This window comes from Fopius arisanus, unplaced genomic scaffold (assembly GCF_000806365.1).
Source record: "Fopius arisanus strain USDA-PBARC FA_bdor unplaced genomic scaffold, ASM80636v1 scaffold00068, whole genome shotgun sequence".
NCBI classification, from domain to species: domain Eukaryota; kingdom Metazoa; phylum Arthropoda; class Insecta; order Hymenoptera; family Braconidae; genus Fopius; species Fopius arisanus.
The window spans coordinates 363,658-378,011 of record NW_011887807.1 but is presented as its reverse complement, the minus strand read 5'-3'; the positions used below and the strand labels follow the sequence as shown (position 1 = coordinate 378,011).

Below are 14,354 nucleotides of genomic sequence, written 5' to 3'. Positions count from 1 at the left end.
CCAAGCTTCAACGATGTTGCCAAATAATGACTGTACATAATGACGTGGACAAAAGAATTTATCAAACCTATGAAAAAAAAAATGGTATAAATTAATGAAGTCGTTTGATTAATCCATTTCCATTGCTTGAGAGGACAATAGTAAATGATATTGACCTAAAAATGTAACGTGGCCGCCTGGTAGATACTTGACACCACCCCAGGCACCCATTACCATTCCCGTGTGATGATAAACATGAAGAAATGATACTTGATTTTGTTTCTTCCTAAGAACAAAAAACACTGTGTCGAGTAGATCTACTATTTTTACCATGAAATATAACCATACTGATGCTGCTATCTGAAACGATAAATTAGTAAATTAAAGGATATGGATTGCATTATTCAGATTGTGTTTCGATGCATTTGAAAACTTGGTGACATGATTCGTCCATTATTTAAAATTGTAATGATTGAATTATAAATGATAATCAATTCATCGTACCGCTATTGCGTCTGGATTATCTGTGTAATCAACGGGTTCACACACAAAACTATAACTTTTTAGCCACGCTAACGTCAATGCCTGAAAAATATACAAACACTTGTTTCTTTATTTCAATAATGTTGAAGAATCTTGCTGATAAATTATGAAAATTTTTAAGTTACCCGATACACGAGGTAGGCACTGGCAAGAATCTGCACAACATTGTACACTTGTAAAATTCTGTCTAAGTTGAATGGTTTTCTGTTGGCCATAAGTCTTGGACCAAGAGTGAACACAAAGTATAGGTAAAATCCAAGAATAGCGAGACCAGGCCATGGTGTCGCTATCAGGAACCAGTCTTTCGTTCTGGGATCTATGCAATTGAAAAATTTCACTAAATGCCATTTTTCTATCGAGTGGATTCATTTTCTGGTAACCTTGACTTACCTGAAACTTCGTCATTGATGTAATGATACAATCGTAAAAGCGATTTAATAATGGTCGCCATGCTCTTCTCACTGAATTAACCACTATTTTAAAACTCACTCCTGTATATCTAGGTAATGTCATATAATTACTGAACCAATTTTAAAACAAATCTAATTTTAATATTTCGTTTACTGCAGTTATAGTTTCACATGGGTTATGTGTTGTATACTATGCTATTTACTGATGGATCACTTGAAGAGAAATAAATATGTTTGAAAATCGAGGGGAAAAAAACGGAAGTTCCACCAACCCACCCATCCACAGCTGAGCACCGATTTGGACTGATCAGAAGTTTTTACCGCCGTTAAAAAGTATAACCATTGTATTATAATTATCGGATTGTATTCATGTATGTGTGTTCATTGGGACTAGCTGAACGTTCGGAAAAGAAAAATGAGGGACAGAAGTCGAAGTCATCGACAACACAGGGAGCACGAGTTTAACAAGCAACGGCCTGACTAGCGTCCGGTGTAATAATTAATACAAGGAGGAAGGTATGTATCTGGTTTATATTTGAATGGGCTTTAAAATGACTGATATTCTGTACAAGTGTGAGTTCTTTTACCTTGACTTTTTATTACTTTGCAAATTTCAAACTTCACTTTGTATCTTCTTAATTCACACCGTGGAAACAAGCTTTTTCAAAAGCGCATCTTTACTTGGGTGAAGAAACTCATACTCGGAAATGTCCGAAAAAACGCAGCAACGTGGCTTGCACTGAGAGGAAAAATTTTAGTCAAAAGATCTCAATTAAGTATACGTGCCAATGCAAAAGATTTTAATCTAGAAGTTATAGCTTATACATTCAAGTCTTTTGCATTTGAGAAAAAAAATGATGAGTAAATTCACTCAGATACATCCAGATTTGAAAAATGATATTGGTATTATGAATTAATAATTACCATTTTGGGAACAAGTGCACGATATTGGGACACCAGTTTTTCTTTTCTTAGAGTAAGGTATGATTTTCTTGTTAATTTTCGAATCAGGAGTTGCTTGATATAAGTAGAAACGTGCTTCTGAAGAAACTTCTCGTCTTTCGGATAAGTACTAAATCCCTTAACTAACGTTTTTTGCTCTCAGTACAAGATATCGTTTAAATAAAAATGTTTGAGTATGCGTTTCATGAAACAGAGATGCACTTCTATTGGTTGAAATTTGTATGGAAATAATAATCATTTTGCAACCATTTCATCAGGGTAAAAATCCGGTAGGTACACGGAGAGAAAAATACCGGAAAAATTACGGAACTTTCACGTATTCGTGGGGTGACCTTGCTTTTAGGAAAAAGTACTGGAGGTACCGTGAAATTGTCCTGAAAGTTTCGTAAAAATTCTTGCTCGTTACGAAAATTTTTACGAAACTTACAGTATTTTTCCCCGAAAACCTAGGTCACCCCACGAATACGTAAAAGTTCCGTAATTTTTCCGGTATTTTTCTTTCTGTGTATTACCTTCAAAACCTGATTTTTATTTTCTCATTAATTTCTGGAACATATTGGACCGATCCATTTTTTCTTGTAATTGTTTAAATGTAGTTATGCATGAACCATCAATTTTTGACTTCTGAACAGAATTTTGTGTTCTAAAAGATGGAGGCGAAATGGAAAAATGATAGGAGTCTATTTAGCTTGAAATAGTAATTTATGCTACAAGGACTGAAAAGTTTTTTTTAAAAATCCGCGCCTTCGGGGCAGATTGTAATAAAATATGTTGCTAAAATGTTACGCGGCCGACCAACCGAGTATTTTTATTTGTCATATGCTTACTTTGTGGATCTTTGAGGCCCATAATGTACACATTTACCCTCTCTTTTTTCCATCAGTATATGATCAAATTTTGTGCGATACATGAGCAAAAAAAGTACTTTCTTGGGAGTAATTATAACGGCTCGCTTTGTAACCGTCACATTCATGAAAAATAGTATTTTTCACGCCTAGGACGGTAAAGGTCAATCTGACGACTGCGGCTTGATAGTCCGAGCCGAAGACGAGGATTATAAAGCGCATGAATCAGAATCACTTTTTTCACCGTGGCTATGATGCTATTTTATGCCATGGTCGCCGAAAACGCGTTTTTATCCGAGCGAAGCAAGGTTAGAAACGCGTTTTACCGGCCGCCATGACATAAAGTACTTTTTCCAGACTGGCTCCTAAAAAACATCATTTTCGAGTTTCCCAGGCCCTGCGTCTCGAAGAATCTTGCTAAAGCCACGCTGTAGGAAACATATCAGTCACTCCTATACGTGCTTGCCGTCAATCTTGCATGTGGGGACGGATGATTTGTGTTCCACGGCTAGGCCTGAAAATAATTGTTTCCGAATGAATGCATTACAATCAGTCCATTTTTATTTTCTTCTGATTCCATTCGGCAATTATGTGGAATGGTCTGAAACGTGAAAATACGATGACAGTGATAGCTCATTTCTTCTTAAAACTAACAAATAAACGGAAAAATTCGTCTCCAAAATTCCTAAGTGTTATTTGATTTATATATTAGTTGATTTGTATAACTTCATACTAATTTTGGCCTCCAGACCAACCAGATCGGTCTAGTAGCTACTGAGGCCATTCATTTACTTACACTATTTTGGGCATATCGCATTTTGCTTTTGGATTACCAATTGCAAATTTAGATTTGAACTCCTTCAGAAATCGATTAATTCCACACTTTTTATCTTGCTAAAACGTTTGACTCCAGAAGCAGAATTGTCCAAGTTCAATTTTCGAATGAAAGAGGCTTCATTCCCGATATCATTTACATTTATGAAATGAGCGGGATTCTTCACATTTCTGCCAATCTGTTTTTTGCGAAGCCCATCACATACTGATTCCTTCGTTGTGAAATTAAAATTCCTATTTAAATATCAAATAATTCCTCTTGAAATATTTGAATATAAGTGGTATAATGTGTAGAATGCTAATTGGACTGTTGAAACAGAATACCACTTTCCTCTTATCTGGCTAGAACCTCCCGTTGCCAAGTTGACCTTCACCTTCGGCTAGCTGGTGCGGAATGGGCTTATGGATTATGGTTCGCTCAAATTGGAATTAAGGCCGAGGAGTTCGGGAAAATCAACTCAACACCAGAATAATATTAGGACAAGTCTATTAAAATGCTATTGAATGTTTTCACACCTTGGTGTTGTCCCGGGGGTTCAGTGCTGTTAACTAAACTTGAGGTAAAGAAGGACTGGTTCAAGTCTGACCGCGATCTACCGAATTTTAGAGCTTCAGAGAAGCTTCAGCCCGTTTGCTTGAAACACCAAGTGTCAGTTTTGGTACCACCAACGATAATGCCTTAATAAACAATTACCTGACGGAAAATTATTGTACTCAAGTCGTACCGTGGGATTGCTTACGAAGGTCCGGTCCCCTTACATACGTGGCATTGCCTCTGATTTCAACCCAGAGCCGTTAAAAATATCTCTAATTCCTCAACGTGAGGAAAATGTCCTCATGTCAGACGAGTAACATATTTCAAGTGCTGAAACTGTTAATTATTACGATCTAGTAAATTCACATTTAATTTATACTTAATGCTGCAGAATAGACCAATGATGTTGAAATTATGGAATCAGGAAAATAAAAAATAACTTTCAAACTAATAGCCACAAAGTGGGCTTAGAGTACATTCGGGCTTCAGCTTATCTGATGGGAGTAGCATGTGTTTATTTTCCATGCTCTTAATTTAAACAATAGTATGGGCTACATGCAAGCCCCATCACTCGCCTCGAAAATATATACACATACAGAAATCTTTAATACGTCAAATCATTATTTTGTTTATTTCAATGAATGAAATTCCAGATCATTTCTGTATTTCCTGAATATAGCAAAAAATGGAGAGAATATTTAAAAATCGCAAAAAAGCAGAAGCTCGTGAAAATGGATGGAATTAATTCAATTCAGGATGCGTAGAGGAATGCAAATAATTATTTCAATCGTGTAACTTATGCAATGGGAAATATTGTAAATAATGGTCAAGATCTAGAAGTATACTGAAGTCAGCTTAACTGTCTCCTTCGATTTTAGGGTTTTCTTCGATTTTAGGAGTGCCGCCAGCTGGTTACAGTTTACGCTGATTGTATTATATGTTTCAGCGAAACTGTTCTGCACTTTTTATTCATTCACCCGATGAAGAATTAGGGATGCGGCTGAAAAGCCTATTCGCTGAAAACAAAATCGAGGAGCTACCTTAGCGCTATCGGGTAGTGGTGCACGTAAAGGCTGAAGAAGGGTCGTCCCCAGCAACTCTGAAGCTTCTGGAACGGCAGAACGAGGGGATGGACTTCGAAGACTGGGTTGTTGTAAAAGGCAGGAAAAGTAAAAGAGCGTCGAGCGCCCACTACGCTACACTGATCGGCGACAAGACGTTGTAGTGCCTCAAAGCCTACAACTGTAAAGTTGCTCGAGAAGAACCGCAAGGATGAAAATCAAAGTAACGAGGAAATCAAGGGTACCCTTTAATAACTCACAGGACGTACGAGATAGTCCAAATTAATTTGCTTCACAGCAAAAGCGTCTCAGCTATCCACGGCAAGATGCTAGCTACGATGCAGACAGCCATAGCTCGCATTCAAGAACCATGGTTAGTGGATGGAGAGGCCTAAAGGGTTAGGGAAAGTTATTCCATGCGAACCCCAAGGAAAACAGGATAAGGGCTTGCGCCCTTATCAAAGGGATAGAAGCGACTTTCCTACCATAACTCAATACCGGTGTCTGGTGGTAGGCAGAATGAAAACCCATCTACAAGGAGACCGAGTCTTGGAGTGCATAATAGGGTCAACTTATTTGCCCTACGATTCCATAGAGCTTTCCCCGACATAAGAATTATGGTCTGAGGTATAATAAGTTCTGAAATTTCGTTCGATTTTAAGACATCAGAGAAATGACGTGACTTTTTCGTCTTTTTCGGTGACAGAACTCGAAAATTTACTTATTCCCCGAAAACGATGCTCGCTGGCCGATTACGTGAAATGTTCCATAATTTTTCTTGAATGATAACTGGCAAAAATACGGCGGAACTCTTGCCTCCTCAGAACTTTAGTTCCGGTGTTCACCATTAAATGGGGAGATGGTAGCGTTATAGGACGCGCTAATATGCAATAGTATATTGTACATCAATAATCAGTAATCAATAATCCCATATTGTACATAGAAGAGGGGAAGTTTTATATATCGAGCACCACCGTCCTTCATACGGTAATCATTTCTACATAGAAGAGGGAATGTTTTTATAGCATTTTTTTGACGTCAAAAGAGTCGGATAGGATTTGAAAATATGATGTTTTTCATGCTATTTTTCAATATGCCTGTAAATGGAACTTCGTGTTTTGCTGCCTGAACAGCGGGGGAAAAATGAACACTTTCTACAGTAGGGTGGAAAGTTGCTCCCAAGGGCGCAAAGTTTTGACTTTCCGAAGGACGGAAAGACTTGTTTAACCTCGTTGGTTCTCCAAGGATCCGCGGACATAACTTTGAATTACTGTGGCTGTGGCAATTCAGTGGGGTGCTGGTCATAAACACTCCCGCTGAACTTTTAACCCTAAAACGTACCCTTAAATACCTCACCGATCCGTTCCTTAGGGGTGCTGGCACTCGCAATCAGGCCGTACATCATGGTGAGAATGTGCAAACGGTGTTCCCATCAATCTACGCCGCATGATAATTTTTATTGTACATATGAAACCTCCAGTTGGCCCGGGAGAATACGAGATTTTTCGCGTGGCTTCTAATCAGTAATTTATTTTTTATTTCCTTTTTCTCCACCATTAGTGAAATCGCGGATTGGCTACGCCTCTCTCTATCTTTCGCAAAAACTGATACATGTCACATGTCATATCATTTGGAAGCGAATAAAATAAGATTTAAAATGTTTATAAATTCGTCGCCGCATATTCATCGAAGTAGGAATTATGGAAATTTATATTTATCCAATTGTTCGCCAGGTTTGTTACATCCATATGACTTTTGTTCCTGGATGTAATTATAACCACAAATTCAATCAAACCCATTATTTGAGTCACGTTATTTAAGGACGTTCTGCCGTTATTTTCTTATTTTTCCTATTTTTCTGAGATTTCTTAAAACCTATCGATCGGATTGGGATACGAAAATATAGCGCTTGTCCGTTACATCATGAGTTATCCTTTCACAAAGTTTCATCCCGATACACCAATTTTGATAACTTTTCACTAAAATTTATTGATTTTTTATTAAATTTTAGTGAAAAGTTACAAAAATTAGTGTATCGGGATGACACTTTATGCAAGAGTCAATCAGAATAACAGGCAAAATAATGAAATAGCAGCAAAACATCCTTAGAAGATCAAGTCATGAGTTTGGAAGCTTTACTACCTTTATTGATCTATCTCTATTATTTCATGAATCATAAATATTTGAACATTAATTTCTGTATTTCATATTGTATTGGGATTAGGTCCAAATGTGACATTATACATATTTCCCAATGAAATATAGGTCTTTATGGAATAGCTGGATGAGATTGAAAAATTTTCAATTTGAAAATGTAGAAATGTGGTAAGTAGGAAATTCAGGGAGCAGGTAAATTTACAAAATCTGTAAATTGATAAATTTAAATGTAATTAATCTATCTCTATTTTTTCACGAATTATAAATATTACAGAATATTGGAATATGGGTGTAAGTGAACAAATAAAACCGAAGACACAGTAAAATACTTTATAAAATATTCTTTATTAGCACGAGGAAGGCACGTCTTAACTGGAGGACCGTTGGCCAGAGACTAAAAACTATATCAAAGGGAAAAACTCTCTCAGGGAACAGAATAAACCGAAAAACAATTTTATGACTCAAAAGGACGCAGTCCTTTGTTGAAATTTCAGCTTATGTTTATGATTAAATCACTCTCCAATTCGGAGTACAACCGATCGTAAATTAGTCCCTTAGTAGAGCTGTTTTCCAGAATATTTAGGATGGAGTCAAGTGATTTTTGTAGGACAATGAAAGAGCTGTACTCAAATATTCCAACACAGAATATACTTTGTATTACACATTATATCAGGATAAGGTCAATTAAACTTTTTTTTGCATTGAACCCTATTAATTTCATAGTTAGTAGTCTATTTGAGTCATGAGTTACGAATTTACCAATCTTTTTCTACAAAATGTGTTTGACATGAAATGACTCAATTGGAAAGACAATTAGAATAAGTAAAATTATGTAATATATGGAATCAGCCCGTACCAGTCGGAAGATGGATGATGGATGAAGCGCCCACAAGACGCTTGTTACTTAAATATTCGTAAATCCGCATGTCAGTTTGTGTTGATTTGCAGAGGCTAATTGTACGATGAGTGTGTTTGGACAATAAGCTGAATAGAAGAAATCGATAAAAAATAGAAAACAGTGTCTCTAGTAATACTGTAAAGTCACAAGCTGAATAAACATGAACCTTGGATGAACCTTTCCTTCCTGTGAATAACCAAGAAGTTTCTCGAATACTGGACTCTGACTGGCTAAAATTGGAATGAAAAAAATAATCTCCCGAATACCCTTCGATCTTCGGACTTCATCGGATATATCCGATAGTTTTGAAGGTGTTAGCGTGCTATAGGTTGCAAAAAAAGTGAGGTAAATATCATCTGGATACATTCAGACAATCATCCAGAGAAACGCAAAACTCTAAAAGGCTAATTTAATAATAATTTGGTAATTGAAATAAAATAGTTTGGGATAAATTTGATAAATAATGAAATAAATCTACTTTAGAGAGCAATTTTTCCAAAGCCACTGATTTCGCAATTACTTTTATATCCCATTATTGTTTTTTGGAATTTGGAGTATCCCATTTTTTGTCAATATTTTGTCATTTTGTATATGTCATACAGAATATTCAATGTAAAATATGTTGACGATGAAAAATATTTGAAAAGCGACCAGTGTCGTATTGCCGGAAATCCCTTTGTAAAAAGTTCAGTGTAACGTTTTTTGAAGCCTCTATTTCCCTAATTAATTGTGTTATTTTAATATATAATGCAATTCCATATATAGATATATCGTACATAGTATAATCGTAATAATATAATATACTCTTATTATATAATAAAAAAGAAGAAAATTAATCAAGTAAGAAAGTATGGAATATCGTATATACAGTGTAGTATTAGTATTTGAATGTAATCAAAATGGATATCAAATTCAGAAGTGAAAATATTAATGAATTATGAAAAACGATGAAACCATTACATTGAGTTTTCTGAAAGAAGATAATCATTTGTTTACATATTTATTATGAAATACGGTTTTACAAGGGCATAGCCCTTGCAAGCAAGGTACGCGCAGATTGTTCGTATTTTTTAAAAATTTCCGAAATAACAATGTTTGAAAGTCTCGAATGCTGCACTGTGATTGGTTGCAGTCCGAGTGTGAAAAATGATCAGCTGTGCAGTTATAATATGCAATTTCCAAAACAGCTGTAACAAGTAAGCGTGATGAACTCAGATCCTCTGGTGCGATAAGCTGAACTTCAACTTTGAGAAATGATTGCTCTCAATGCCTATAAATTTACCACAAAAATAACCGAAAATATCAATTGACTAACAATAGAATTTTCCATAGCCTGTGATTGTAACATTTTCAATGATGGAGTTGGACTTTTTTTTTTGATAAATTCGTTTGCGTGATGCGTGGGTAATCTGAATAATTTTTCCGGAGTGTTATCCTCTTAGTCATAAGGTAGATATCTTATTTATTCAGACCAACAATCATAAATGACGGCAATGGAAAGAAGGAAGAGAGGATGAGGAATAGTTACGAAGAAGATGAGGCTCGTGATTATTCAAAATAGCCGGAAATACAGGCCGTTCGGGTCCCACAGTCCTGACCTTTACGACGATCGACCACGGCAGTGAATATGCGACGCACCATGATTCAGTAGATTTACTTAACTACAATTAACATTCCTTCGTTTAATGGATAATCTTCTATCACAATTGCCCATTAATATGTTCTACCTCATTATTTTTATTTATTTTCTTTCTTGCAAATTCCATAGAAGGAATACGGTTGAAAATTCTCATGTTGCATCACAAGAAGTGACGGAGTCACGGTTTCATTGGAATATACATTAAATGCTGGAAATATTTGTCACAGGTCACAGGGCAGACGAGTGACTTTGACTGTTTATGACCTTAGCAACTCAACACGTGGACCAACTCTTTGGGGCAGACCTCGCACCCTGGCTGAATTAGTTGTCAGTGGACACTTCACCGAATTCTTGAGCAAGCAACATGGGAATATCTACTCAGCGTGAATTATATCGAATCCTTATCTATACTTAAATTGTTAAAATTAAATAATTGAACGAGTTGTTAAAAATTGCAGACGATCATACTTACCTTACCTACATCATTAGCAAATTTTTGATAATGATGGTAAACTCATCAACATATTTGCATCATTGAAGATATTTTGAAAGAGACATTGTATTTGTTTTTAATTAGCAAGTGAACTGATCTACCAACACATAACGTGTACTCGAGGAATGACGTCAATTTTTACAATTGAAAAATTTCTGAATTTCCGACGAAGCAACGTAAGTCCCACGCAAGGGTCAACACCTCGGAAATTCTTCGGTGTCTGTTATTGTTACAATTTCGTTACGCAAACATCGACAAATGTCATTTTTTATAGAGAGAAAATATTGGTATTAGATATATAAAGTTTTCATAAATTTCCCCCTCCATTATGTGATTTTATATCCATATGTTTCAAGGACACAAAGTAATTTCGATTCACAGTTGAAAATTGTTTCATTCGTATCTTATTCTACAACCGTGCTTTTATAGTTTCACTGAAATTATGAGTTAATGGCATTCATTTTGTTCAGGTTTTCATAACAAGAAATGTAGAAAATGATAACTTATAATAATTTTCATCTATTAGTTGTAAGTATAAAAATTTAAAGTGCGTACGTTGTATTGTCAGATATTTATTCCATGCACTGTCATTATTATCTGTAGTGGTTCAAGGTGAACAACGAGGAGACTTATCTATATCGGTCGATGACCTATCGAGCAGATTGTCATCAGAATAGATTTCACCATTATCGATTCATCCATAATCGAAATAGGATTTTTTTTTCTTCTGTAACCAATTAGTCGCCAGTTTGATCTGACTTCACGAAATAAAATGAATACATTCTCATTTCAAATGAACACATGGTACTGCAGGAATCAATTTAAATCCGCCGGTAAGTGATCGATTGATCAATGATGGGAGGTAAATCGATGGAAGAAAAAAATGTGATATATTGACTCGATCGGCTATTCTGATTTATCAACAAACATTTTCCTCTTTGTAGTTGCAGTTTCTACTTTAACTTCTTTCGCTGATGTGAAGTAATTCTTAATGTAGAATGAGCCAAATAAATAAATAAAAAAGCCGGAGTTCACCATCAAGAGGATAGATAAAATTTTAGGGAAACTGCAATCTAAGAAGAGATGTTGAAAATTATGAACGAAGATTATCGAGAATTGTACGAGCTGTAAGCGTGTTAAGTACTTTTTCCACCACAAATATTTTTCCATGTGGGGACCAAAAGCTGACAGCATATAGTATCCGTACATTATTATGTGGATGAAGGAATTGATGAGACCTAGAAGAGTACATTGGCCACCAGGGTAGAATCGCACTCCAATCCACGACGTTAGGGTCATTATTCCGTGGTGCCAGATGTGAAGAAAAGACAATTGACGATTTTTTTTCCGGAGTACGAAGAATATCGTGTCACTCATCTCAATTAGCTTGCAAATGTAGTATAACCATACTGCACGTGCCATCTGTAATGATAAATTTTTCCATATGCAATATACCTCGGAGAATCGGAATCTGATAATCATTTTGCCATGCCATTGAGCAATCATTCCGTATAAATAAATTTATCCCATTTTAAATGGAAAAATAATTTTACCAGAGAACAAGTAGAGAGTATCTAAAATATATAAAAATGTTCAGATTGTAGTTAGAAATCTTCCACTCAATAACAAAATGGTTTTTAATTTATTAAAGCGGTTATAGAGATGTCGATTGATGATACACTGATTACTGCCATTGTATGAACAAACATCGGGTGGATTCACCATTTTTGTCTTGTTCACCAATTTTTCAATTATATAATCTCCTCAGGAATATATATTTACTGTTTTTAATTAAGTAAACTAATAAATATCGTGATATTTCATTTTTGAGTGCCTTTGTTGTGGTGAACAGTAATGATGTTTTTATTCTGAGCGTTGATCATTCTCAGTATATTTAAAAAAATGAAATTGAGGGCATAGATTTTAGTTGATATTGGTGTGATTTCAATATGGAGCGATTCGTCAGCTTGGCGAAATGATTTTAGGCAAATTGATTTTCAAGCGGAGCAGTATTTGGCGAATCTAAGCCGTATGAGAGAAGTGGAAAAATCTTTTTCTAAATAGGAACCGAAGTATTGAATATTTCTTACCCGTAATGCTTTTGGATTGTGAGATCGATCAACTGATTGACATCCAAAGCTGTAATCACCCCACCATCCGCTGACAAGTCCTTCGTAGACTAACACAGCACTCAAGATAACTTGTATAAAATTATAAACTATTAAAAGATTTTTTAAGGAGTATGGCTTTTTGTCACGCATGTATCTAGGCCCAGCGTAAGCACTGAAGTAAACATATGAAGCGATTATAATTAAGACGGTTCCAGGGCCTGTGACCAAAAACCAATCTGCGGTTCGTGGATCTGGAAAATGTAATTTGTAAATTAATTGTTCATTGTATATTTGCTGACTTATATTAATTTGCTCCATATTCGTACCAACTTTATTTTGTAGGTCATTATACCAATCGACTACTCCCGGCATTTTGTATTAAATTTCGGGGGACGCTCAGACGAAAATATCTAAAACAGAAGAACACGTAAAAAAACTATACGATATCAAAACGTTTATCTTAAATATACAAAAGTCAACACATTTTTGATTATGATATTATAGAAACAAATTATTTATATTAGTCAAAAGATGGTAGGTGATGAACGTCTCATTAGCAGCTGTACATTGAGGATAGAACGCTTTTTAAGAAGGGCATCTGTACTTGTGGTGAAGAACAAATACTTGAAATTTTCAGTGAAACTTTAGTCAAGGGGTTTAGTATTCATTCGTATGATGGGGCTTTTTTCAAAACACATGACTCAAAACTTAACAAGGAAATTATATCTTGCTCTCACCATAGCTAAAAAAAGAAACACTTCTATCAAGAAATTGTGGATTTCAAAGATTGTCGTAATTTATTCATGATAAAGGTGTGATTGCTGCAACCTAGTCTAGTTAAATGAATTTACTCACAAGTTGTGTTTTCTCAAATTTAAATGATTTCAATGTAAACATTATTGTCGTCGTCTTGTTGTTAATTCATTGATCATCATTTTTTGGAGAAGTATATCTCTTGACTCGAGTTTTTTATCTTGGTACGAGATAGGGTTTCCTTTCACATTTTTGAGTATGAGTTTCTTCATACAAGTAAAGATGCGCTTCTCAAAAAACTTTTTCTCGTAATAAGAAATTAACAACGGTAATCTTACCAAACTTGTTTGAGGCAGTGATTTTTAAGACATACCTCGTACAATTGGTTAACAATATTAATATAATAGAAAGTCCAACAATATTAATATAATAGAAAGTCCAAAAAGCAAATTGATTATGATGGGAAGTTCTGTATTTTTGTTTAATTTTTCATCATCTGAGGGGATTCTTTCCGAATTTAAGTCGTGAGAGGGAAAATTGCATGCGGCAAATCTGATCCGTTTGATTAAATTTGAACCGAATTGGATGGGAATGATTCGGTTACAAAACCACGGATCTATATCTACATTCTTAAAATATTTGAACACTGATTCTCCGTTGTTACATAAAAACTACTCAACAAAAATTTATGATATAGTAAAGGAAACAGTGCCAGAAAAAGGATTGTTTACAATCGATTCTTTTCTACGTTCGAGAATTAGGTGTAAGACATATTTTGAAATTTGAAGAACGATTCTGTTCTCTTATGCTGTAAATCTTAACTTAACTAACTATTCTTGGCTTTTCGAAATAGAATTTTTCCTTTGTGTTCATAGCTAGTCTCTGGACAAGTCTTCTCTAGTAGGTAAAGACGTGCCTTTCTTCTGTTAAGGTTGTTGTCGCGCGACAGTCTCTGTAAAAAGGTTATCCGCTGTAAAACGGGCCAGTTTAGAACACAATCTTTTAGCGGTATATAGTCTCACTTGATTGATTGCATTGTGTATGGATAGCTAAAGCATAACTATATATTTTCCATATTAACTATTTTCAATTATATAAATTTATGAATTTCCGATAATTATATTCCGTAAACC

The 14,354-nt window shown here is 35.2% G+C and overlaps 2 protein-coding genes and 1 long non-coding RNA gene across 4 annotated transcripts in view; 1 reads left to right on the top strand and 2 right to left on the bottom strand.

The window, feature by feature from the left end:
* LOC105269363 (elongation of very long chain fatty acids protein 7) lies at positions 1-1,239 on the bottom strand (the record flags this gene model as incomplete). The annotated part of the gene is given in 5 exon segments (XM_011309524.1): positions 1-67; positions 156-339; positions 484-564; positions 648-838; positions 913-1,239. Coding segments are annotated over 5 exon segments (584 nt in total), but the record flags the coding sequence as incomplete, so codon positions are not given.
* A 127-nt stretch (positions 1,240-1,366) lies between these two features.
* On the top strand, positions 1,367-7,246 carry LOC105269362 (uncharacterized). Its single transcript, XR_892432.1, has 2 exons — positions 1,367-1,448; positions 5,056-7,246. It is a non-coding gene; the product is annotated as an uncharacterized lncRNA (long non-coding RNA).
* Positions 7,247-10,731: 3,485 nt separating this feature from the next.
* Positions 10,732-14,354, bottom strand: part of LOC105269361 (elongation of very long chain fatty acids protein AAEL008004) — a 14,910-nt gene continuing 11,287 nt past the window's right edge. Inside the window, exons 2-4 of one of the 2 annotated variants that reach the window (XM_011309522.1) lie at positions 12,795-12,878; positions 12,448-12,719; positions 10,732-11,779 (exon numbers count right to left, since the gene is read on the bottom strand). In XM_011309522.1, the coding sequence (XP_011307824.1) occupies positions 11,264-11,779; positions 12,448-12,719; positions 12,795-12,840 (834 nt within the window). In that variant the 5' untranslated portion in view covers positions 12,841-12,878 and the 3' untranslated portion in view covers positions 10,732-11,263. Of the gene's footprint in view, positions 11,780-12,447; positions 12,720-12,794; positions 12,879-14,354 lie in introns of those variants that run through there. The other variant, XM_011309523.1, reaches the window with a different exon arrangement.